Consider the following 23,320-nt stretch of genomic DNA (forward strand, 5'->3'; position numbering starts at 1 on the left):
AGTATTTCCCCAGCCCCTGTACCTCTTGCTAAGTGTCCCCAGGCCTGGCCGTAGCAGCAGTCAGCTGAGATTCACAACTTGGCTTTGCCAAGGAATCTCTAAGACCAGCACAAGCAGCAGCCATCTCAGATTGCTTTATCTCAGTGACCTCGGCCTGCACCAACCAGGAAACCCCAGAGACCGTGCAACCACTGGACACCTGCCGACCATGTCGTAGCACCACCACTCTGCCTCTGTACAGCTGATCCTCCAAGGAGGGCAGAGGGCATTTTGGTGGACAGTGGTCACAGACAGTCCTCCCAGCTGACAGGCCTGGATAAATCCCTCCCATTATCCTATCAACAGCAATCAAGGCTCAAAGAGAAGGGTGTACTCAGCCTGCATGAAGGGCACACCTTGAGTACACAGCTTGGATGATAGGGGAGGCCGTGCCACTGGGCCCTATAGGACAGCCACTACATTAGGCCACACTACCAAGACATGGAGTCCAAGCAGCTCTACCTAACACATAGAAACAAACACAGGGAGGCTGCTAAACAAAGAGACAAAGAAACATGGCCCATGAAAGACCAGATCAAAACTCCACAAAAAGAACTAAATGAAATGTAGGTAAGCAATCTATCAGATGCAGAGTTCAAAGCACTGATTATAAGGATGCTTAAGGAACTCAGTGAGGACCTCAACAACATAAAAAGATCCAGCCAGAAACAAACGACATACTCATTGAAATAAGGGACAATTTACAGGGAAACAACAGTAGAGTGGATGAAGACAAAAATTAAATCAATGATTTGGAATATAGGAAGTAAAAAAGAACCAATCAGAACAACAAGAAGAAAAAAAGTGCAAAAACAAACAAACAAACAAACAAAACCCAAAATGAGGATAGTGTAAGCAGCCTCTGGGAAAACTTCAAGCATTCCACCATTTGCATCATAGGGGTGCAAGTAGGAGAAGAAGAAGAGCAAGAAACTGGAAATCTACTGGATAAAATAATGAAAGAAAACTTCCTTAATTTGGTGAAGGAAACAGACATGCAAGCCCAGGAAGCACAGAGTCCCAAACAAGATGGATGCAAAGAGGCCCACTCCAAGACACATCACAGTTAAAATTCCAAAGGTTAAAGATAGAGAGAATCCTAAAAGCAGCAAAAAGAAAGAAGTTAGTTACCTACAGGGGTGTTTTCATAACACTGTTGGCTGATTTCTCAAAAGAAGCTTGGTAGGCTTGAAGCTATTGGCAAGAAAATCTCAAAGTCATGAAAAGCAGAGACCTACAGCCAAGACTGCTCTACCCAGCAAAGGTATCATTTAGAATCAAGGCCAGAGAAAGGCTTCCCAGACAAGAAAAAAACCTTTTTTTAAAAAGGAGTTCATCTTCACCAAACCATTATTATATGAAATGTTAAAGAGATTTAAGAAAAATAAGCTCAAAACTATGAACAAGAAAATGGCAAAAATTACAAATCTATCAACAACTGAATCTAAAAAACAAACTAAGCAAACATGGACAGAGACAGCATGATGGGTACAGCAAGTGTTTTGATGGTTGCCATATGGGAGAGCAGTGTGGGGGATGGATGAAAAGGGGATTAAGTACAAATAGGTAGTCACAGAATAGCCATGGGGCTGTAAAGTACAGTAAAGGTAATGGAGTGGCCAGAGAACTTACATGCATGGCCTGTGGACATGAACTATGGTGTGGGGATTACCTGAGGGAGAGGGGGGTGCTGGGTAGAGGGGGTAAAGGGGGAAAAACTGAAACATCTATAATAGCAACATCAATTAAAATATAATTTAAAAGCATAAATAAAATAAATTTAAAAAACAATACCTATATATTCTGAAGATGGTTTAGGAACTCAATACGATGGAATGACAAAGTACGTCAATCGTCTCTTTTAGTAGATTTTACCAACTAGATCTGCATTCATGGGAAAAGCAATAGCCTCTGCTTTTTTTTCTTTCTTTCTTTTTAAACCCTCACCTGAGGATATGTGTTTTAGAGAGGAAAGCAGAGACACACAGAGAGAGAGAGAGAGAGAGAGAGAGAGAGACAGAAATACTGATGTGCTGGAGAAACATCAATATTGTCTCCCATATGTGCCCCAAGCAGGGATGGAACCCACAACCTAGGTTATGTACCCTGACTGGGGATCGAACAGCAATATTTTGGCGTATGGGATGCTGCTCCACCCATGGAGCCTACCTGGCCAGGGCTTTTATTTATTTATTCATTCATTTTTAAATATTCATCTTAAAAAAAAATAGAAGCATGTAACTTAAGCGCTCAGGCTCTTCCAGAAAGCAGCATGAGGTGACCTCTGAAAATAATTTGCTAATCACTTGACCTAGAAAACCCTACAAAGTCACGCAAATCAAGACATTCTGGCATTCTGTTGATACACTGGTGGAGTTGGTAGGTGTGCCCACGCCAAACAATGGAGATGGACACAGGGTCAGTGGGTCAAAAAGAGTGCTAATTTTTTGCTGCACATGCTTACAAATGAAGAGAGTAATGCTGACCTCGAGGGCTTACATGTAGATTCTCTGGTCATTGAGCACATTCAGGTGAACAAGGCTCCCAAGATGTGGCACAGAACTTCCAGAGCTCCTGGGCAGATTAGCCCACACAGGAGCTCTCCCTACCCCACTGGTGATCCTCCCTGAAAACGAGCTGATTGTCCTCAACCAGAAGCGGAGGTTGCACAGAAAAACTTAGAAGGCCCCTCAGAGGTTACACTGCCCGAGCCCTCTATTTACAAGTGAGGAAACTAAAGCACAGAGGCATTTCTTAAAATAGTGGCTTAAATGACCCTTAAGTTAAATAACATTGAATCACGTAGTATGAAAAGTGTTCTATTTTTATTATATTAATTACTCTATGTCAAAGAAGGTTTCAAACTGGTGCTAGTACCCTTTTAAAACCACTGTAACACTTGCTAATCTCTCAACAAAGAAAAAGCAGACTTCAGGTGGAACACACCACCAACTGGTATTCAACCAAACTTTAGTAACTTTGTTTTAGATTCACTTATTTTTACCACTGCTTTTTATTGGTGACAAATGTATATTCATTTTATGTTACCAATAATAACGTGAATTTTTCTTTTAAAATAAAGTTAAGGTAAAAACAAACATATCTGAAGAAAAGCATGTGGATGATAGAACAGGTGGTGTAAAGACAGGATGAAAATCACTACATTGGTGCACTTACTTGGGGACTGATGCACAGGTTTAGGACAAAATTTAAACTGGCCAAACTGCCTGGTATCCCATGCAACCTTTACAAATATTTGCCCTTAATCTAGCAGATCTAAGAAAGGATGTCACTGTAATACATAAACCTGTCTGAACTGTACTATTTTGAATCTTGTGAAATTATTTTAAATAATACTACCCCTAAATGAGCAACAATAGCATTTTAAAATCTTGCCAATAAGTAATATGCTAAAATTATTTCTCTTACTACATAGATGGTATTCATCAAACCACAAAGTGTTGATATGAATAAAAAGTGAGCCAAGGGAAAGTCGTACCTTCTGTCTTTGGATGACTTACAATATTTACATCCCGTCCTTTTCCAACCTCCATCCTTGCTTCTCTCTCTGCAGGGCTATTTCCTGCTGAAAAGAAAAAGTGTTTTTAAAACCTTACACCAAAGCACTCTTAAATAAAATGCCTGACCACATGCACCTAATTTAAGAAGGCAAGGTACATAAGTAAAATTTTAGAACAAGAAATATACAACATGTTGGGGTCAAAACAAGGTTGAAGGTTAAAACAAAGAACGAGGATAAAGACTCTCAAACTAGAGGAGTGTTACTGTGTCATTAATAAGCTCAATTTCACCCACCAAATATGGTGAAGGAGAATTTAGTGTACTGCGGCATTCAGTTCACACTACGAGAATCAGTGGGTAAATGACATCAGAACTTAGAAAAGACTATGCTCCCTACCAAGGGTGATATTTCCAGGGGCCCTGCTGCTTTTCATTAGCTGCAGTCCAACTAAAGTGATACTACCTCCCCTCAAAACAGGGACTTCCTTACTTCCATCTCAGTATTGCTTCCATGTATTTAGTCAATACGTGGTGAAAAAGAAACCAGGAAAAACCTCACAAGAATGACCTTGCCAACTTTGACACACCCTGCTTGCACCAAGCAATGGCAGTGCTATGAGTAAAGAGAATGCGATGGTAAAGTTACACAGTCCATTCTAACCCAGTCTATGTGTGAAGCAGGATCATCTAAATTCACTGAATGTTGTATGCTTAGGTCCCAAGTCCTTTTTGATAATGGCAAAGCTTAAAGAAATACTATCTTACATGCTAGAAAGAGCAGGGTCTTAAATCCCAAATGGTACTTTGAAAGGTTGCAGAGTTGGAGCAAGGAAAGGTCTTCCGCATCATGTCACTGGGAACAACAGTACAGCAGTACTGTAGCCAACGGGAAAGCAAGCAAGCTTTCAGTGACCACCTTCAGGGCAGAGGTTTAGGAGGCTAACGCAGCTGTCCGAGCACATTTGTAAGACAGTACACAGAACTTTGGGTTTGCTTGGCGCCAACTCCATTGAGGTGCCATTGTGATCAAAACACTGTCAGGATCACTGATACTGAATAAATAAATCTAAGGGTCATATCACTTCAAGATCAATAAAATTTGGGTAGAAAATATTCAGAATTAGAATGTTTCAGTGGTAGAGTAAATAAATATATTTACTTTACAATTGTCGTCTATTTATTGATTCAATGCAGTAGGTAAAGACTGAGAAGCAATGTAAACTCCACGTCTACAGAGGGAGAAGGACCACGGACACTAGGGCTGAGACCTACCAGAAGCCCAGGAGCCTGTTGACACAGCTGTGTCATCTGCCTTCAGGAAGGGAACCTTAGAGTCATACCTATTGTTGTGTAACTGCCTATTATCAGGGCTGTGTTGCATGGGCTTTCTGTACCCTTATTCAGAGCAAGTTGTTTGGGATGCTGTACTTTACCGAGTAAGGAACACATAAGTAAAAGGAATATCACCCTCCTTTTTCTACCTTTACTCATCTATCAATATACATCCTGGACTGTACTAGCTCTCAGCTCTGTCACTGACAGAGTCCCCTGACAGGACATGCCAGGCAGTAGAGCAGCACAAGCAGAGACACAGGGGCACGGACATGTGGGCCAGGAACGTAAGTAGTTTATGAAACTGAAGCACAGGGTGCAAAGCAAGGCTTAGCTAAGGATGAAACAGGCACACATTAGGAACAGTCAGATTATGGAAAGTCATGATTATGCCATGTTAAAAAGTTTGGTCTTTATTTGAGAGAAGGGATTAAAGTGTTTTAAATGAGTGATAACCAGATCATGCTTGTCTTTTAGAAAGAGCACCCTGCCAACTTTCAGGATGAATTGGAGAGTTGGGGTCCTGAAAAAAGAGAGATCAATTTGTGATTATCACCACAAATGTGATGATAATCCAGTCTTTCGTGCCCCCACACAGACTGCTGACAAAGCCCTAGCACGTGGTTCATAAACTTAAGGGGTTCTGAGGGCTGCCTATGGACCATCTTTAAGTTGAGAGATCGGGCATTTATTCTCCAAGATAATAATGGCAAACTCCCCTTGGAGCAAGTACAGAGACACAACATACGGCACTAGGAGACATGCAATGTTGCTTTAACTTTACTACTTTTCATAAGAATAATCAAAAGAAGCTCATAAAAAAGAAGCTTATAAAAATCTAGCTGCCCTAGAAGAGCCAAGAACAACATATTAAAATGTAAACTGTTTCCCCAGATAATAGTGATACACATTGTTGACTGAGAAGAATAACTGGAGAGGCATTCTCACAATCGTACGTCAATAACATTAATAAGCTCAAATAACATGTTAAATTAGAAGATATTGAAAAATATACATAACCTTGATTATGAAGAATATCATCAATTATAGTAGGAAATCTAACATCTGCCACCACTTCTCCCTTAGGATGAGACGGCTGTGGAACACGTGATTCAATATTTGGCGTCACTATAGCATAACGAAGCAGTTCTTCATACTCTTCCTGTGGGAAACCAGTAACAAATGTTTTATAGCACTGCTACAACGGACTCAGGCAAAAGGACAAAGGTGGTGCATATTTACTGCGTATAAAAGTGTAGAGCTATTTTAACATCACTTTTGTTATTTGTATTTTGAAATGTTTTCAATAACGGAACATGGGTAGGCGTTCAACTGTAGTCAAGAACCAGTAGGGTCACACATTGAGGGTTTCTAAGAAATGGAATCTTAGTTGGGCTGACATTCCAGGCAGATACCCAATAACACAAAACGATTTCTGGCATGTCTAGAACAGCCTTCCTTGTTCCTCTACTAAATTCTACTCCAGAGGTCTATTCTTTTGACGTAAAGCTTTGTCTCCTGACAACAACTTGAGATCCCCTGTAGGGTGTTGACATTTTAGTAATAAAGTGTCTAGACCCAACAATCACAGTGTATGGGTTTTCGCCACCACCACCAAGCAGTGCTTGGACATCAGCTGGGTGGCTTACGTTTCAACTCAATTCTGACACTATCACCAGAGACAGCATCGGATCACAGGTCAAGGGCTCCGCCCCACAAGACTGCTCACCCCACCCACAACTTCTGATCCCCAGTGCTTCTAACAGACCAGCTATGTATCAGTGGTTCTAATGACTCCTTCCTCAGGTTCAATTAATTTCCTAGGGTGGCTCACAGAACTCAAACATTTTACTAGATTACCAGTATATTATAAAAGGATGTAACTCAGGAACAGCCAGATAGAACCGGGCCAGGTATGGGGAAGGGGCACGGACCCTCCACGCCCTCTCCTGGCACGCCAGTCACCTAGCACTTCCACCTGCCCACCGACCCAGAAGCTCCCTGAATTCTCTTTTTTGGGTTTCCATGGAGGCTCCGTTACGTAGCCATGATTGATTAAATCGTGGCCATTGGTGACTGGACTCCATTTCCAGACCCTGTCTCTTCCTGGGAGGATGGGGGTCGGGGGGAAGGACTGAAAGTTCCAACTGTCTGATTGCATGGTTGGTTCCTCTGGCATCCGGCCCCACCTTGAGGTGAGGGTTCAAAAATCACCTGATAACAAAAGGTACTTTTATCATTCTCATCACTTAGGAAATCCCAATGGTTTTAGGAACTCTGTGCCAGGAATCAGGATGAAGATCAAATCAAATACATATCTCTTATTATAAATCACAATATCACAAGTATACATGAGTTACTCAGTTCCTTCCTGAACGAAGTCCGCATAAAGCAGACATGAAGGGTACAGGAAAGCTCTGTCACCTAAAAAGACAGCACTAAGTGGGAGAGCTACCATCCAAAGGGAGGCAAGGATATAACATCTGTCACAATTCACATGTTTTTACTGTAAATAATCACAGATATTTTATTTTTTAAATTTAAAAAAAAAAGATTTTATTTATCTTTAGAGGGGAAGGGAAGGAGAGAAGGAGAGGAATATCAATGTGTGGTTGCTTCTAGTGAGTCCCCTGCTGGGAACTGGCCTGCAACCCAGGCATGTGCCCTGACTGGGAATCGAACGGCTATCGTGTGGTTCACAGGCCCGTGCTCAATCCACTGAGCTACACCAGCCAGGGCTAATCACAGATATTTTAAAAATAGCTTTCCACTTTTTAAATCTGTAATTTCAATGAAAGGAACACATTTGTTTCATATTTTTCTAAAGCTTTTCTCATATTGTACAGTGTCAATAAGAAATTATTCTACTTAACATAATGTCCAGCTTTTTTCCTCTTAAGCGATATAAATATAAAACTCAAGATAGACCATGTCAGTATTCTCTCAAAATCTACTCTAGAGATCTGAATCCATATTTTTGATGATAAAACTTTTAGGAATAAAATATTTCATGTAAAATCCATACCTTCTGTAGTCAATTTATCTGTCACTGTCCAAACCTTGGCAGCAGAATGTGCTACATGTTGTGGCAACAGGGCCTGGAACCTAGAACACTAAGGAGTCCAGGCCCCAGAACTCTGGATGGTGTGATATTGTATTAATTGGCATGAAAGTGAAAGCACCATTCATGAAAGAAAAAATTCTTGACATTTCCAGCTTTTCCTCCCTGTGTGTGTTTGAAGCCTTTGTACAGAGTGAAAATGATTATTTTCTGAAAGGTTAAAACAATGTAAGGTATTTCGGCCCTGGCTGGTGTACCTCAGTGAATTGAGCACGGGCCTGTGAACCAAAGGATCGTGGTTCGATTCCCAGTCAGGGCACATGCCTCGGTTGCAAGCCAGTCCCCAGCAGGGGCCAGTTCCCAGCAGGGGACACACGAGAAGCAACCATCCATTGATATTTCTCTCCCTCTCTCTTTCCCTTCCCTTCTAAAGATAAACAAAATCTTAAAAAAATAAATTTATTAAAAAAACAATGTAAGGTATTTCCCAAAGTTTGTAAAATAATTCCCAAAGTTTGATATACTTTAATATACTTTATCCATTATATACACATTACAACTATAAATGTGAATGGCACGCATGAGTGGAAGAGGTGTCCCTGGTTCTCCTCACATTGTTACTTGCTGGAAAGAAGCCATGGCAGGTACAGGCCTGTCGTCCTACCTGAAGGTCTGAAGAGACTGAGCTGCCTTGGTTGGAGTTGTTCTGCGTCGCTGGCGGGGAGCACCTCTCCTCATCTGATGACATTCTGCACAAACGCTGTGAAACATACGTAAACTTTAGTTTCTCCCCCACAGTATTTAAACTAAAATAAAGATGGAATCCATCCTAACCTATAAACAATAATTGTGACATGTTAAAATCATTCAACATATTGAGCAACTATGGACGAAATCATTGGGTAAGGGAAAGTAGTTAAAGACTCCATTCCCAGAATTAGTGAGTGGATATGACAGCACAGGCGGGGAGACAAATACACGAAAGGTTAGAGAAAAACGGAGGCTCCTCAGAAGACCTGCAGCGGAGCCCGCAGAGCACAGCAGACTGTGGTCTGTTCAGCATTGTGCAACAGCCCGAGTGCTGTGCACTCTGTGAGGATCCAGATCCAAGGAGAACGAACAATCTGTGCTAATTCCCTGCTTGGGAAACTTATCTTTCAGGAGTATTATTTTAAAAGCAAGCCCATACAAAACGACAGATTCTAAAACACACACAGACAAACTATTGAAAGCCTTAGCCAAACAGCAACAACAACAACAAAGTACTTTTAGTAAATAAGTTATTTAAAAGACAAGTTGTGAGTGTTCAAATGACCTGGATACTAGTAACATGTACAACATTGGTGAGGAAGTAAGATGAAGAGTCCTCAAGGACTTTACAGTCTATAGAGAGGGCCAGCAACTGATGAAAAAAGTGCTGTTAGGCCCTGGCTGGTGTAGCTCAGTGGATTGAGTGAGGACCTGCGAACCACACGATTGCGGTTCGATTCCCAGTCAGGGCACATGCCTGGGTTGCAGGCCAGTTCCCAGCAGGGGACATATGAGAGGCAATCATACATTGATGTTTCTCTCCCTCTCTCCTTATCTTCCCCTTTAAAGATAAATAAAAAAGATCTTTTAAAAAAAGAAAAAAGTGCTGTTAGATCCTAAAACAACAGAGGTGCAAGGGAGGGAGGAGGAGCCACTTCCCCCGGGGTGAGATCATGAGGGTGTGAAGCAGTAGAAGTGGACCCACAGAAAATTTTAATAGAGAAGAGAACCCCGGTGTTCAGACCTGAAGGACAGACAGAAGCTATCAGGATATGCCAGGCAGTAGAGCAGGACAAGCAGAGACACAGGGCCACAGACATGTGGGCCAGGAACGTAAGTAGTTTATGAGACTGAAGCACAGGGTGCAAAGCAAGGCTTAGCTAAGGATGAAACAGGCACACATTAGGAACAGTCAGATCATGGAAAGTCAAGATTATGTCATGTTAAAAAGTTTGGTCTTTATTTGAGAGAAGGGATTAAAGTGTTTTAAATGAGTGACAACCAGATCATGCTTGTCTTTTAGAAAGAGCACTCTGCCAACTTTCAGGATGAATTGGAGAGTTGGGGTCCTGAAAAAAGAGAGATCAATTGAGAGCTGAATGAAGTAGTCCAAGAAGTAAGTGTTCCCTCTGGCAGTAATCCAGGAGATAAGTGAGGCCCTGAATGCAGGAGTAAGCAGTGGGAAGTGGATGGAGGGTTTGACTATGAGACAGGTGTATTTTGGCAATGAGAATGTCAGATCATGATCAATAATTGGTTAAGGGGTTAAAGGGGGGAATTGTCGATGGCTTCCAGATGTCTGGCTTGAGTAACTAGATGAATGATAGTGCCACTCACCAAGGCAAAAAATGTAGGATGATGAACAGGTTGGGAGGAAGAACAGTGGGTTCAATATCAGATGTTTTGGGTACCAGGTCCCTAAAAGGCACTGAGGTGAAGCTGCAGGTATGCAGTATACAGCCACACCCATTATGCTGTACACCACTCCACGGACTGCCACTAACAAGGGGCGTGATGTGAATGGTGCTTCTTGGAGTTCAGCAGTGTGGGAGCCCTGCACTGGAACTTTAGTTGGAGATACAGTTTGAGGAATTGTCAGCCAATAGGAAATGCTGAAAAAAGAAGAGGATAAGATTACCTATGAGAAGGAGTGTAAGAAAGATTTCTTACTCTGAAGCCCATATACCCAAATTGTATGCAACATTTTTGGTATAAATGCACACGTGTATTTTTCTAGGAAGAGGATCCCAAGCTGCCAATATGTGTTTAGAGGGAATCATACCCCTAATAAAGTTAAGGATCACTACCATAGTGAGAAGAGGTTAAAGCCAAAACCATTAACATTTAAAGGGGGAAGAGAATAGCCAGCAAAGATTAAAAAGGAAGTAGATTGGTACAACTTTCAGAAAGAATGGCACCACAAAAGCTTCAAGAAGGGAGAAGTCAGAATCACATGGCAAAGAAAGATGAGATTTGGAGAGAGTCCCTTGAATTCCGAAATCGGGAAGTTGCTATGGTATTTGCCTGAACAATTTCAGTGGAAAGTAGAGCAGGTCTCAATCACAGTGGGCTAAAAAATAAGTGAGAGGGGAGTAAATTGAAGGAGAAAGTGCTGTATAGGAGAAACATGGGTTGGAGCTGGATTGTGGAAAGGTTATTTCAACTTTATTCAAAGCGTATCACTGAGTATGCACATGATAAGTAAACTAAATCTCAGCAGGACTGTCTTTAGTTAAGCCAATTAGGGAGGATAAAATAAGCACATACATCTCAGCAAGGAATGGCTGCTTCTTGGGACTTCAAATCCACCACTGTGATAACTTGGTCCATTTGTTTTCATTCATTTCTCCCTTTAGGATGTGCCTGCTGACCAGTTAGGTATAGGAGTAGGGGTAGGGTGAGGCTGATTATTAAAACAAAGCAAAACAAATTAACTGAAAAGTATGATTGGACTTAAAGAGTTTTTAAATATAGATACTGCAGACACAAAGCAACTATTATACTTTTGGAAAATATGCTCTAAATCTTCCAGCTGTCCTACTCTGATGCCAACAAGGTACAACAATTTATTTGAAACTCTATAAAGTAGCATTTTCCTCGCTTCTAGGTTCAGAAACAAAGGAGGAAAATGAAGCTTGCTTTATTAGGTGGCGGATGTATATCATCAGTTCACTAAATTTTCACTATTCTCTAAGCCAACATATCAGAAACCAGGAGATAAAAAGTTCTGAGTGCTTCTCTATTGCCAGAGAAATCAAATCTTATCTTGGTGATGACCTGGCTGATGGGGAAAGAGGGTTTTGGGAACTGAAAAGTAACCCCTAAGAGGCAGATGCAGAGTGAATTTCGGTGCAAGCTGGCGGCAGAGTGACGTCCCTGCGCCCATTCATGGACCCCACATGCAGGCAAGAAAAGAGAGCCCAACAGCCGTTCCCACGCCAAGGACTAGAAGCAGAGGGGCAAAGCAGCTGTGAGTAAGCCAAGAGGGTAGTCCTCTTGGATCACCTTCCTACCCACCCATTTTAATCAAATTCTTACTTAAAAGCAATAAAGCGTTACACAATGGTTATTCTTCCCCTTACTTTTTAAATGACCAGAGCCTAAGGCGACAGCAACTGCTATACTCCAGGCACTCCTTCCTGCCCTCTCTTCCAGACGCTTCGGTGAGGAAAAGCTTTCGACCTTGCTGCCTCGCAGAACAGCAGAAAGGCCCACGTCCGGGGCAAGATGCTCCCAGCCCCGTCCTGTACGAGCCTCGGGAGCGAAAATCCGGGCCAAGGAACTTTAAATCTCACTCCGCTGCCTCCGCCAGGTGTGCAGGGTCGGCCGGGGGCGCAGCTACTCACCGTCGCAGCTCTCCACGAACCCAGACTTCTGCGTCCGCGTCTGCACTTCGCGTCACAGCTAAAGCCACAGCCAGTACAGGGACTTCCTTAGCAGCAACCTGACAGTTTCAAACTGCAGAAAGGAATTAAGGACGGCCCTGAGCATTGGTCTCGAGCTTCAGCAACCTACCGTGTGATTGGTCAGAGAGCCAGGGGCGGGGTTCTAGACCAAGGCTGGGAGAAACCGAATTTAGCTTTGAAAAGAAAGCCCCGCCCCCTGCGCCGGCTAGTTCCCCTAGAGGCGAGGCTTAAGGAACCCTGCCCGTTTGGGAGAGCATGCTCAGTTCGGTTCTGCGGCTGCAGGCTGGGAGGTGACTTCTCTTCAGAAGGGGTTTGGTCACGCTGAGCAGTCCTGAAATGAGCAGAGGTGAATGCTGTTGTCTTTCCATAATACCAGGTCTTTGCGTGTGGTCCTCCTGCATAAAAGTCACCTGCGTTAACAGGTGCTTTGCAAAAGGGTCTCTTGGATGTGGACTTTTTTTAAAGTACAGATTCCTCGCCATTCCCCCCAACCCCCCGCCCTCGCCATTCCTTTAGTTTTGAGTAGGGCCAGGGAATGTGAAATTTTAACTATGTTCTGGAAACTGTACTCAGCTCACTTAATTCTCAGATTATCCCTGAGATGGGATAATGCAGATGCTATTTTCATCGTCATTTTACGGATATAAAAACAGAAGCCAGAGAGGTTACGTGACTTGCCTATGATCACTTGGCTACTTGAGTCAATCTGGGCTCTGGAGTCCGTGTTCTCATCTCTCAGTATATTCTGCTGGGAACAGTGAGGCTGTTATGGATTGAATGGTGTCCTCAAAAAAAAGTATGTTCAAGTCCGAACCTCTACTACCTGTGAATGTGACCGTACTTGAAAGTAGGGCATTATAAATGTAATAAAGTTAAAATAAATTAGATCATACTATATTGGGGTGAACCTAAATTCAATAACTAATGTCCTTATCGAAGGAAATTTAACTTGATTGGAGTGATGTCCCTATAAACTAGGAGACATAGAGGATGCCAGCAACCACTAGCAGCTGGAAGAGGCTGAACGATCTTTGGCTAGAGCTTTCAGAAGGAGAGCATGGCTCTGCCGGTACGCTGCTTGTGGACTTCTGGTCTCCAGAACTGAGAATACATTTGTGGTGTTTAAGCCACCCAGTTTGTGATAATTTGTTATGGCATCCCTACGAAATAAATATAGTGGCTCAGACCTTGATATAAGAAAGTGTTTAGTGTATTTGGATGATGAATAAAAGTCGTAGTGAGGGGCAGAGTGGCACAAGTTATGGCTACAGATAGAGAGGGGGACTTATGTTAAGGATTTGAGATTTTATTTAGAGTTCAATGAGATGTTTTTTAGATGTTCTGGAAGGAGATGAAAACAACTTTGACTGAAGGGATGACGAGGGTAAATAAATGTCACTTCCATTCATGTTACTTTGACTTCAAAGTAGACTGGGAAATGTAGTCTAACTAGGCAGGTAGTCACCCAGCTTCAATTTTTTTTATTACAGAAGGAGGGAATAAATGTCTATTGATGGATAAATGGATATATACTTATGTATTTATATATGTATGTATCTGTCCATCCATCAATCAAAAGAACATTGTAGATTATTTTGGGGCAAGTGACTCACCATGCACGTCTCCAAACAGATCTGTAGCTGGACCACACAGTCTATTTAGAATCGCTTCATACAATGAGAGCCAAGAAGAGCAGAGGAAGAAAGACTGTCACTAAGCAAAGACACAGGTTGTTGTAGGCATCGTGGCTGCAGCGGACAGTGCTGTGCAGGGGTGGATATTTGTCGTGGAGTAAGAGCTTGTTCAGAATATTTTGTTTGGTGTCCTGGATTCCACAGTTGTGTTTTGCACTTCCTGACCTTTTTATTGCAGAAGGGACTTATTTCTTAGCCCCGTCATCAGCCTTCTGTTCTTCCTAATTATAAAGACTCGTCCCTGAACCTCTCTGTTACCATCCTCTAGCCATATAAAATTCTTCTTACCCATAGCATTTCTTCCCCCTGATAAAGCAGTCTGGGACTAGCTGTGAGGTAGGGTTAATTCGTTTTTCAGAGGACAGTGTCACTGAGTCCCACTGATGTTTGAGTCCTATACAGATGCTGTGTTTCGAGTCTTTAGGGCTTCGGAGGGTGGCCTTGCACATCAGGGTAACTTCTCGCTGAAAGGGCAGATCCTTAGATTGTAGGGTGCTTACCCCAAAATGTATTACACAATATACTAGGCCATTTCACGTATTCTGCTATTAGTTGTTACAAAATTCTACATCATTAAACCATGGCACCAGAAATACATTCACAGTAAAAACTGGATAATATGCAAAATATTGTGATGTACTATTAACTATTATTACATATTACAATACTGTATTGTATATTTATCTCAAAAGTTTAAGAATTTTTAGAATGATTTTTGCCCTTCAGAATTTTTATTAATAAGAAAGCAAATACATGAAACCAGAGTAATTAAAGGTTATGTCTAGTCTACAAACATCTAGAAGAGAAATTACATTAAAAAATGAGATTTTGATATCCTCAAGTGTCATATTTATCTATTAAGATATATAAGATATGTAATCTGAATACTATGTAAAGCAACTCTATCATATAACTTTCAAAAATATATAGATTTTGTTAACATGAAAAAAGCAAAAAGTTCTTTTTAAAAGTTAGGGTTAATAGAATTATATATTTAGAAAGTATTTTGTGTTGAGTATTATTCAATTTACATGAAACAGTATTTTCCCAAAATGAGTGGGTATGTATTTAAGACTATTGTAATGAAAACTCAGGTCATCCATTTATTTCTATGACACAGAACACTTACAGAGTTTATGCAAACACTACAGAAATCTAAGAAAAATATATGCCAAGGGCACACTCTTCTGTAAAATCAAAATTTAAATTAAAGATTGCAAAATAAACTGATAGCTCTCTGTACTATAATTCAAATAATTGAAATGGTATTTGAAGATATTGACATCTACAGTATAAAAGCATTAATTTTATAATTAGAATGAGGGGATGAAACTAATTTGCTGAATTTCTAAGAACACCCAAGTCTCTATTAAGAAAAACTTTAAAAGTAAACAGTTATTAATTCATTTATGGCCACTGAATATGCAATTGTATTAACATAATATAAATATATTATCTAAATTATTTCCAATGATAATTTTAATAAAATTACAAAAAATCTATATAGGAGGTTTTTTGTCTTTTTTTGAGGCAAAGGAGAGTTAAAGAAACCTTAATGGAAGTATTGCTATCAAATACTATCACTTAGAAATTACTTCTTAGGAAAAGCAAAGTTTAACTCAGTTTTTCAATTTAAATATTTTTCACCCTTCTAATAATAGGATTCTAATCACAGGTGATTGTGAAAACTGTAAATTTTCTCTTGTGCACTTTGCTGATGATAAAATAAGATAATAAAATAAGACTCTCTTTTTTTTAACTAGAAGTTTTAATTTATTATGTTAGTATTTTTGGCATGTGTATTTTCTCATCCTTTTCAAGTTCTCTGACCATAAAATCCCAAATCTCCTTCTAGGCCTATTCCTAACACCACTCCTCTAAGAAGTCTGTTTTTGTTTTGTTTCCTCTTGTTTTGATATTATATCTTGTACACACTCATGCACTTTGTGTGCTTAACCCATACTGTATTCTGCTGCGGGGATTGTCTTCCTCATTTTTGGGTCACCTGTAGGACCAAGCACAAACCTTATCTGCAGTGGCCCTTTAATAAACATTTGCTGAATTAAAAACGCTGAATACTTATGGTTTCCCCCTTCCTCTATGAAATGATTTGTGTTTGCTGTTGATGCAAACCTCTCTCCTGGCTTTCTGTACGCCTGCAAAGTTCTCCAGAACTGAGTTGAACATGCAGTATGACTCAGCAATGCAGGGTCTGAGTGTGGTCCCTGCCAGGAGTAGTTTCTGCAGAATGGAAGTAAGTTTGTCTCAGCACACCAGGTGGCAGTGTGACCCATGCCTGCATAGCCACCAAGGCAGGTTTATGAGGAAAAACAAGGCAGTGACTGTATGAAGAAAACATTTGAAAATAATTTGACGCAAAAGGGGTAAATGAACTTAATTTTCTGTATTTTAATAAGAAATTTCAGACTGATGTGATTTATACAATTGCTACTGAAAAGAAACAGTGAAAAAAGTTTTATTATTTGCACTGTCAACAGGTACACAGAGAGAATAAATATGTGTCCTGAAAGATCAGAGTCAACTTCTGCATTTATATAAAGGAGTAGAGATGATCATATTGAAAGTTGATATTATTATATTATTTTGTAAATAAGAGAGTAGCTTTAAAGGCACAATTATTTTTTAGAATGCAAATGGTCAAACTATCTTTCCTATAAAAAATTAAGATATTAATCTGATTCTCAAGCAACAGTATTTTGGGGGTTATAAAATGCTTAGCTTTTGGTGCAGGTGAATTATTTGTGCAAAATGTTTTCTGAGCTTTCAAATACCATTATTGTCTTAGAGTTGGGATTGTAACTGAAGTTCCTCTGAATCTGGAATATGATGAAATAAGGGACACTTGCATTATTCTGGTATTGGTACCATATTCCTCTATGAAGGAGCACACTGTGCAGTACCTGGTAAGTATCATCATTTCCACATGTCAGTAGGTTTTCTGAGAATTCAATGGAACCCTAAGATGGAGGAAGTGAAGGAGGAACTCAATAGTTGGAACATTTTAGTTTTAGGTAATAGTTAATAAGTTTTAGCTAATAGTTAATACTTCATTACCTAAGTTTAGGTAATAGCTAATAGTTAATAGCATGTGAAAAGCTGTTGTTTTAGGAACTGAAGGTACAGCCCACCCTGACTCCAGGAGACTATGAGCAATTCAATCTTTGTGCTTCAGAAGAAACCATAAGCAATCAAGATGGTATCTGAGCCATTGTGTTCCTGAGGGAGACACCCTGATGCCCAGCACCCAGGACCCAGATAGAAAAGCACTGGGCAGTGGATTAAAGGACATTAGGGAAATTGCCAAACTGCAGCTTTTACCTGATTAACCCCTTTCCTGAGTTCCAAATCCCTTACCTACACTTTTTCCTCCTTATAAAAAGGCTGGCTTGAAAGGAAATGTAAGACAGTTTGTTAGGGTACATAACCGGCTGTCTTCTTAGATTGCCAGCAATCTGAATAAAGCATCCATAATGATTCAATTCCTGCTTCTGCTTATTGGTTCTGGTAGTGACAGGCAGCAAGAACACCAACTTTTCCGGTTTCAGAAGCACTCACTAACAGAGAGAAATCTCTTCCTGTGGACATTTGTCTTGTGAACATTTCTGATTGCCCACAATCCTTTAAACACTCTAATGCTTGGGAAATGTCTTATCAGTTTCACTTCTGCAGGCTGAAGCAGAAAATTGGCTTTCCCAGGTTCCCTTGCAGCAAGAGCACAGGTGTGTGGCTTGGATTTAACCAATCAGATGTACTTGCATCCAGAGCGAGCAATGGAAGAAAGAAGGCATGCAAAATTTGTCTGCTGGAAAGCATGACAACAGTAGTATTGGGCTGTTCAGGGGCATCAGTGCCAGAGTTTCTGGCATCCGCTCCTGAGCATCACCAGTGTGAGCTGGGCAGCATCTGTGCCAGTCCTGGCAGACTGTGGGGGCTGTAGTGGCTCCTGCAGGAGTAACTGAACATTGTTCCTGGCTGCTCAGCCTTGAGCCAGATTCTTAAGCCCCCACAGAGCTTCTGTGAGCTACCTGCTAGCCTTTGATTCTTTTTCCACCTAAGAAGCCAACCAAAGTAGATTTTATCATTTGCCACCTCCAACCCTGATGGGAACAAAGAATAAAAACATCTACTCTTCTTTCTAGACATAAATTTTGGGATAACTTATAAAAATTCTAACATGTTATAAATCTAGGGAAATTTTCATAGGAAAACAAGAAAGGAAAAAGGAAAGAATATAATAATTATAATCTGGAAATGATCAAAGATCTAATAAATGAGATAAAGCAACCACAAGTGATTGAATGTAAAGTCATTTTAATATTTACCTCTATAAGTAGCATATTTTCTACAAATAAAGGATGTTCGAAACTAGGAATTTTAATGTTCATACTAGGAAACATTTAAATTTGATATCAAAGAGGAATTTAGCAAAGTACCAGTCTTTTAAAAAGCAGAATAGAAGACTGTTGCCATTTTCTGACCAGAACTCTACTTCTAATTACAGAATTCTTTTCTATTTGGGGGAACCCTTCCATGAGAAGATAAGAAATAGTTGCTAGGAAGAGTGGAGCAGAAGGTTAACTAGGGCCATGCTGGCAGCGCCATGGGCCCCCTGGAGTTAGTGGTCATGAATTTAAAATGAGTCCGGTCATCCTAGTTGTGTAGTTTTCTCTAACCCCACTCAGCTTTAGATGAAAGTGTGAAGTAGGCAGTGTTTTAACTTGGGATACCATTCAGCCAATTGAAGCGAGGGCAAGAATGATGAGGGATTCTAAAGCTAGACAATGGAACCTAAGGGAGATAAGGGAGAAAGGGAGGACAGGAAGTAGGAGGAGAGTGGAAGGTTGGAGGGCCCACTAGGGTCAAAGAATTGTAGCATTGGTAATACGCAGACTGAGGGAGAGGACGAGGTGGTGGTCAGAAAATGGAATAATTGTGTTGAGAACTACCCTGCCTGGTTTCAGAAGCGGTAACTACCCCCATGGCTAAGGCTGAGTAAAGAGGCCTTGAGACCTTAAGCCACTAAGGAGACAAAGCTTATCTCTCTGGCAGGAATACCACCTCCGCCCCCTTTTACTTCACCCTGCCTGGCCCCAGGTGGATGACTGGTTAGCCAATGGCAGGTAAGATTCCTCAAGGGAGGGATGACCTAAGACAGGCATGGTTTTGAGGGGGCCCTCAGGGAAGGACTTGGGGGCCTATAGAAAGAGCAGATAATGGGCCCTCACCCCTTGGCTTTGACATAACCTGAGTGCTCATTCTGTTAGCAAAACGTCTCCTAATCTCTTGGCTGCCTTACTCCCCCTACCTGATTTAAGCCTGAAACAATGCTGGAGGGCAGTGCAGCTCTGGGCAGGAACAGGCAGTTCCCCAGGGCAATCAGGCCTAAGAAAGAATGCACAAAATCCTGTGAAACCTGCTTTGCTAAGAATGTCCTCAATTTTCTGATAAAGGACCAAGCAGGAAATGAGTTTGTTTCCCAAAGTTTTATGGCCCTTTAGCTAACTGACCCCAACTCAGAATAAGCCCTCATAGTTTTTTGCATGTTATCTATTGTTTGATTCTTACTGCCTGAGAATGATTGATGCGATTTACCTGTATTTCTGTGCAAATTTAAGCCAGTGAAAGTCCACTGAGGAACAGGCTGCTGGTCCTTCTCCTTTGAGAGACTGGACACCTTTCCTCCCCAAGCAGATCATGTCTTAGGTGGAGCAGGGTGGGGGGAGAGCTCTGTGAGCGGAGCACCCCCCCCCTCAAATTGAAATTGATATTTAAATTTTTACATAAAAAAGATTGTTTATTCATCACTTTTCAATAATACCCTTTCTTTAAGTCAATTTTAATGTACAGTTTATAATACTGTATAGGAGACTGTTCTGTGTGGCCTGGGCCCAGCTCCCACTCAGAAAGGCCAGTGGAAACTGAGATCTGGTACACAGGACCCAAGCCCATGGATAGGTTTTCCTGTGGGGAATCGGGCCTGCATTGTACCTAGGCCACTTTGAGACTTGCTTTTTGCTAAACCTCCCTCACCTTGAATTGAGGCAGAAAACATTTACTTTATCTTTAAAATAACTTCCTAAAATCCATGCTAAACCTTCCGAGGATGAGTGTAACTAGTTCAACCACTTTTCCCTTTACCTTTGCAAATATCCTTCTTTTTTGATGTAATTAGCAACATCCTCTCCTTTGTTTTCTGTAAAAGGTAACTAACTAAAGCGAACCTGTGCATAGTAAATGAGGACCATCCTCAATGTAATGTGCCCAGAAAATCAGTAAACGCTTGTCAACACGAGGGTTGGGGTGTTCTCCCCATGAGAGGGTGGCCAAGCCTTCCCTTTTCCTCCACAGGACTCGGTAGTCCATGTGAATTTGTTTCCTCTCACCCACAACGCCGCGGACATTGTTGGCTGGTGACCACATCAATAATGAAACTTACATATTTTAAGTATATGGGTTCATGACTTGTTGAGTATATCTACCTATGTAATTGCAATCAAAATCAAGGTATAGAAGATCGCATTTTTCATAGTTTGCTTGTGCTGATACAGGGTGCAGCCAAGGGGGGGGGCAGAAAAGATTTGGAATGGTGTCCAGAACTCAAAGTGTACAGGAATATTGNCCCCCCCCCCCCCCCCCCCCCCCCCCCCCCCGCAGGTGTCAGTTGGGGGAAGGGACGAATGGAGCAGGGCCATTGAGAGTTGTTTTGCATAGCAACAGTTTGCATAACCTGTGGAATGGTCATTTAACATATCTATAACCTCTAACTGGTTTCATAGGTATGTTAAATAGCTGTGGCCAGGTTTTGGGCCAGGGAGAAGTGAGGGGCTGCTACCCAGAAGTGATTGGGGGCTGATGCTCAGAGAGAGTGCCTGTGAGACAGCCATGTGGCTTTAGCAGAGTGAGGACCCCGTCTTGGCCAGGTGAGGGGGAGAGCCACGCTATTTTGGAAAGATGTAGACCCCTGTAGCCATTAGGAGAGAGAGCCACACGGTTTCAGCAGAGTGCAGAACCCCTCTTGGCCAGGTGAAAGGGAAAACCACGCAGCTTTGCCAGAACGGCGATCCCTGCGGCCAGGTGAAGAAGAAAGACGCGCGCTTTTGGTGGAGTGGGGCTTTGGTAGAAGAGGCCCATGCGGCTCCGAGGTGCTCACTTTGGCCGAGTGGCCTGGAAAGCAGGAGAGACTTTGACTGGAACTTGGTACAAAGAACTCTTGCCAGTGGCTGCATGACTTTGGATTAGTTGGAGATCCTGCCTAGACAGGAAGGAGACAGAGCCCACAGTGCCAGCGACCTGAAAAACGGACATGTGCTCTTTTCCTGACTTACGGTACTCGGAGTTGGGACAGTGGGAGAAGGGAGTGCTGTGTGTGTGTGTGTGTGTAGGTATATACCCTTAAAGACTTTAATATTTTAATGAAGGCATTAGGCCTGAATAGCATTAAATAAACATTTTGTTTCCTTTTCACAAATCTCTAGCATTGAGAGATGTCTTTCCAATTGGCAGCGGACAGAAGAGCCCAATAGATATTAGTATACCATCCTTGGGAGGGGCCTCTGTTTTCTGAAGCAGTTTTTGGCATCCCTCGGTGGGCCAAGTATTGCTCCCCCTCGGACCCTTGTTCGGTAACAGTGCCACTTGGCAATTAACCTCCCTGCTGTGAACTGAGTGTTTCTGCTCACCAACCCCACAGGTTGAAACCCTGACCTGTAATGTGCTGGTACTGTGAAGTGGGGCCTCCCTCATAAACGGCATTAGTATCCTTACAAAAAGAGACAAGAGGGCTAGCTAGCCTTCCTCCACCGTGTGAGGCACAGAGAGAGGACAGCCGTCTATGAACTAGGAAGCAGACTCTCACCAGGCACTGAATCTGCCAGCTTCTTATCTTGGACTGCCCGGCCTCCAGAACTGTGAGAAATAAATGTTTGCCATTTAAGTCACCCAGTCCATGGTAATTTTGTTATACCTGCCCCGATGGACCAAACACTCCTCCACCCTCACCTTACCAAAACACTGGTGTGGTTTTTAGAAGTTACTATAGATGAGTTTTAACTTATTCTAGAATTTCATGCAGGTGGAATCATACAGTATGTACTTTTTTACCCCAGCCACTTTTACCCAGTGTAAGGTTTATAAAATTCATCATGTTACTGTGTTCCTGATTAATTTGTTCTTTTTTTAGTGTTGAATGGTATTTCATTGTATAAATATATAACAATTTATTTATTCACCTGTGAATAGATATTTGGGCTGTTATTAACATCCCTATACAAGTCGTTTAATGGGCATATGTTTTCATTCTTGGGTAAATACAAGAAACTATAGTTGCTGTCATGTATCATCTGTTTTTATTTTTGTTGGGTTGATTTTTGATTTGCTAATGTTTTGTTCAGGATTTTCCTGTTAACACTCACAGGGCTAAGGGAAGTCACCACAACTGTTGGTCAGAGAGGGAAGCATTTAGTCCTGTGCTGGAAGGTGAAGGCAAAATGAACCCTTTGGGTCTTTACTGTGTAGGAACCATGGGTAAAGAGGGGAACAATGGATAAAGTGGGGAAAGGAGGGAAGTGTCATCAAGGAACATGTACAAAGGACACCTAGACAAAACCAGCGGGGGGTAGGATTGAGGGTGGGAGGCAGGGATGGCTGGGGTGGGTGGGAATGTGGAAAAAAAATGAGGTGATGGATGTTTAACTAGATTTACTGTAATGATCATTTTGTAATGTACATAAATATCAAATCATTATGTTGTATACCTAAAGCTAATGTGATATGTTAATTATACCTCGACAAAAATAAAAATAATATAATGACATGAAATAAGAACAAAAAATGGCAAATGGAACCAGAGTGCGTGTAAGCCTGGTGGAATCACCCCCCCACCCCCCAGGAAGGAAGGCATGAAAAGTAAATGTGGGGTCATGGCAATAAGGAAAAATGCAGATGTGCAGGGGCCGCACGACTCCCTCCTCATAATTAAATAGACTTGCCCTATATTCTTTCTAATCTCTGTTCTTTGGGGATCTATGCACATATATTCTTAGGCAACCAATCCTTAAGTAGCTTGTGTCTCCTGAGTTGAATTTCCTCTGCTGTTCTGAATAAACTCAATTTCTTTGTTTTCAAAATGCAAGTCTTCAAATCACAGAGCTGAGAGTAGGGGCAACTCTTAAAAAAAGAAAGCATGGGCAGTTGGTGGCTCCCCAGAGGGCCACCAC

General features: G+C 41.6%; 1 protein-coding gene across 6 annotated transcripts in view; it reads right to left on the reverse strand.

Moving 5' to 3' along the window:
• The window catches only part of POC5 (POC5 centriolar protein), a 39,534-nt gene extending 27,080 nt beyond the window's left edge, over window positions 1–12,454 (reverse strand). Inside the window, exons 1-4 of one of the 6 annotated variants that reach the window (XM_037032236.1) lie at window positions 12,331–12,454; window positions 8,568–8,714; window positions 5,914–6,055; window positions 3,539–3,625 (exon numbers count right to left, since the gene is read on the reverse strand). In XM_037032236.1, coding sequence (XP_036888131.1) covers window positions 3,539–3,625; window positions 5,914–6,055; window positions 8,568–8,702 — 364 coding nt within the window. In that variant the 5' untranslated portion in view covers window positions 8,703–8,714; window positions 12,331–12,454. Of the gene's footprint in view, window positions 1–3,538; window positions 3,626–5,913; window positions 6,056–8,567; window positions 8,715–12,066 lie in introns of all 6 variants that reach the window. The other 5 variants (XM_037032240.1, XM_037032239.1, XM_037032238.1 and 2 more) reach the window with 5 other exon arrangements.
• Window positions 12,455–23,320: the final 10,866 nt, after the last annotated feature.

The sequence above is a fragment of the Sturnira hondurensis genome, unplaced genomic scaffold (genome assembly GCF_014824575.4).
Source record: "Sturnira hondurensis isolate 20B ecotype Veracruz unplaced genomic scaffold, ASM1482457v3 Scaffold0021354, whole genome shotgun sequence".
Lineage (NCBI taxonomy): Eukaryota > Metazoa > Chordata > Mammalia > Chiroptera > Phyllostomidae > Sturnira > Sturnira hondurensis.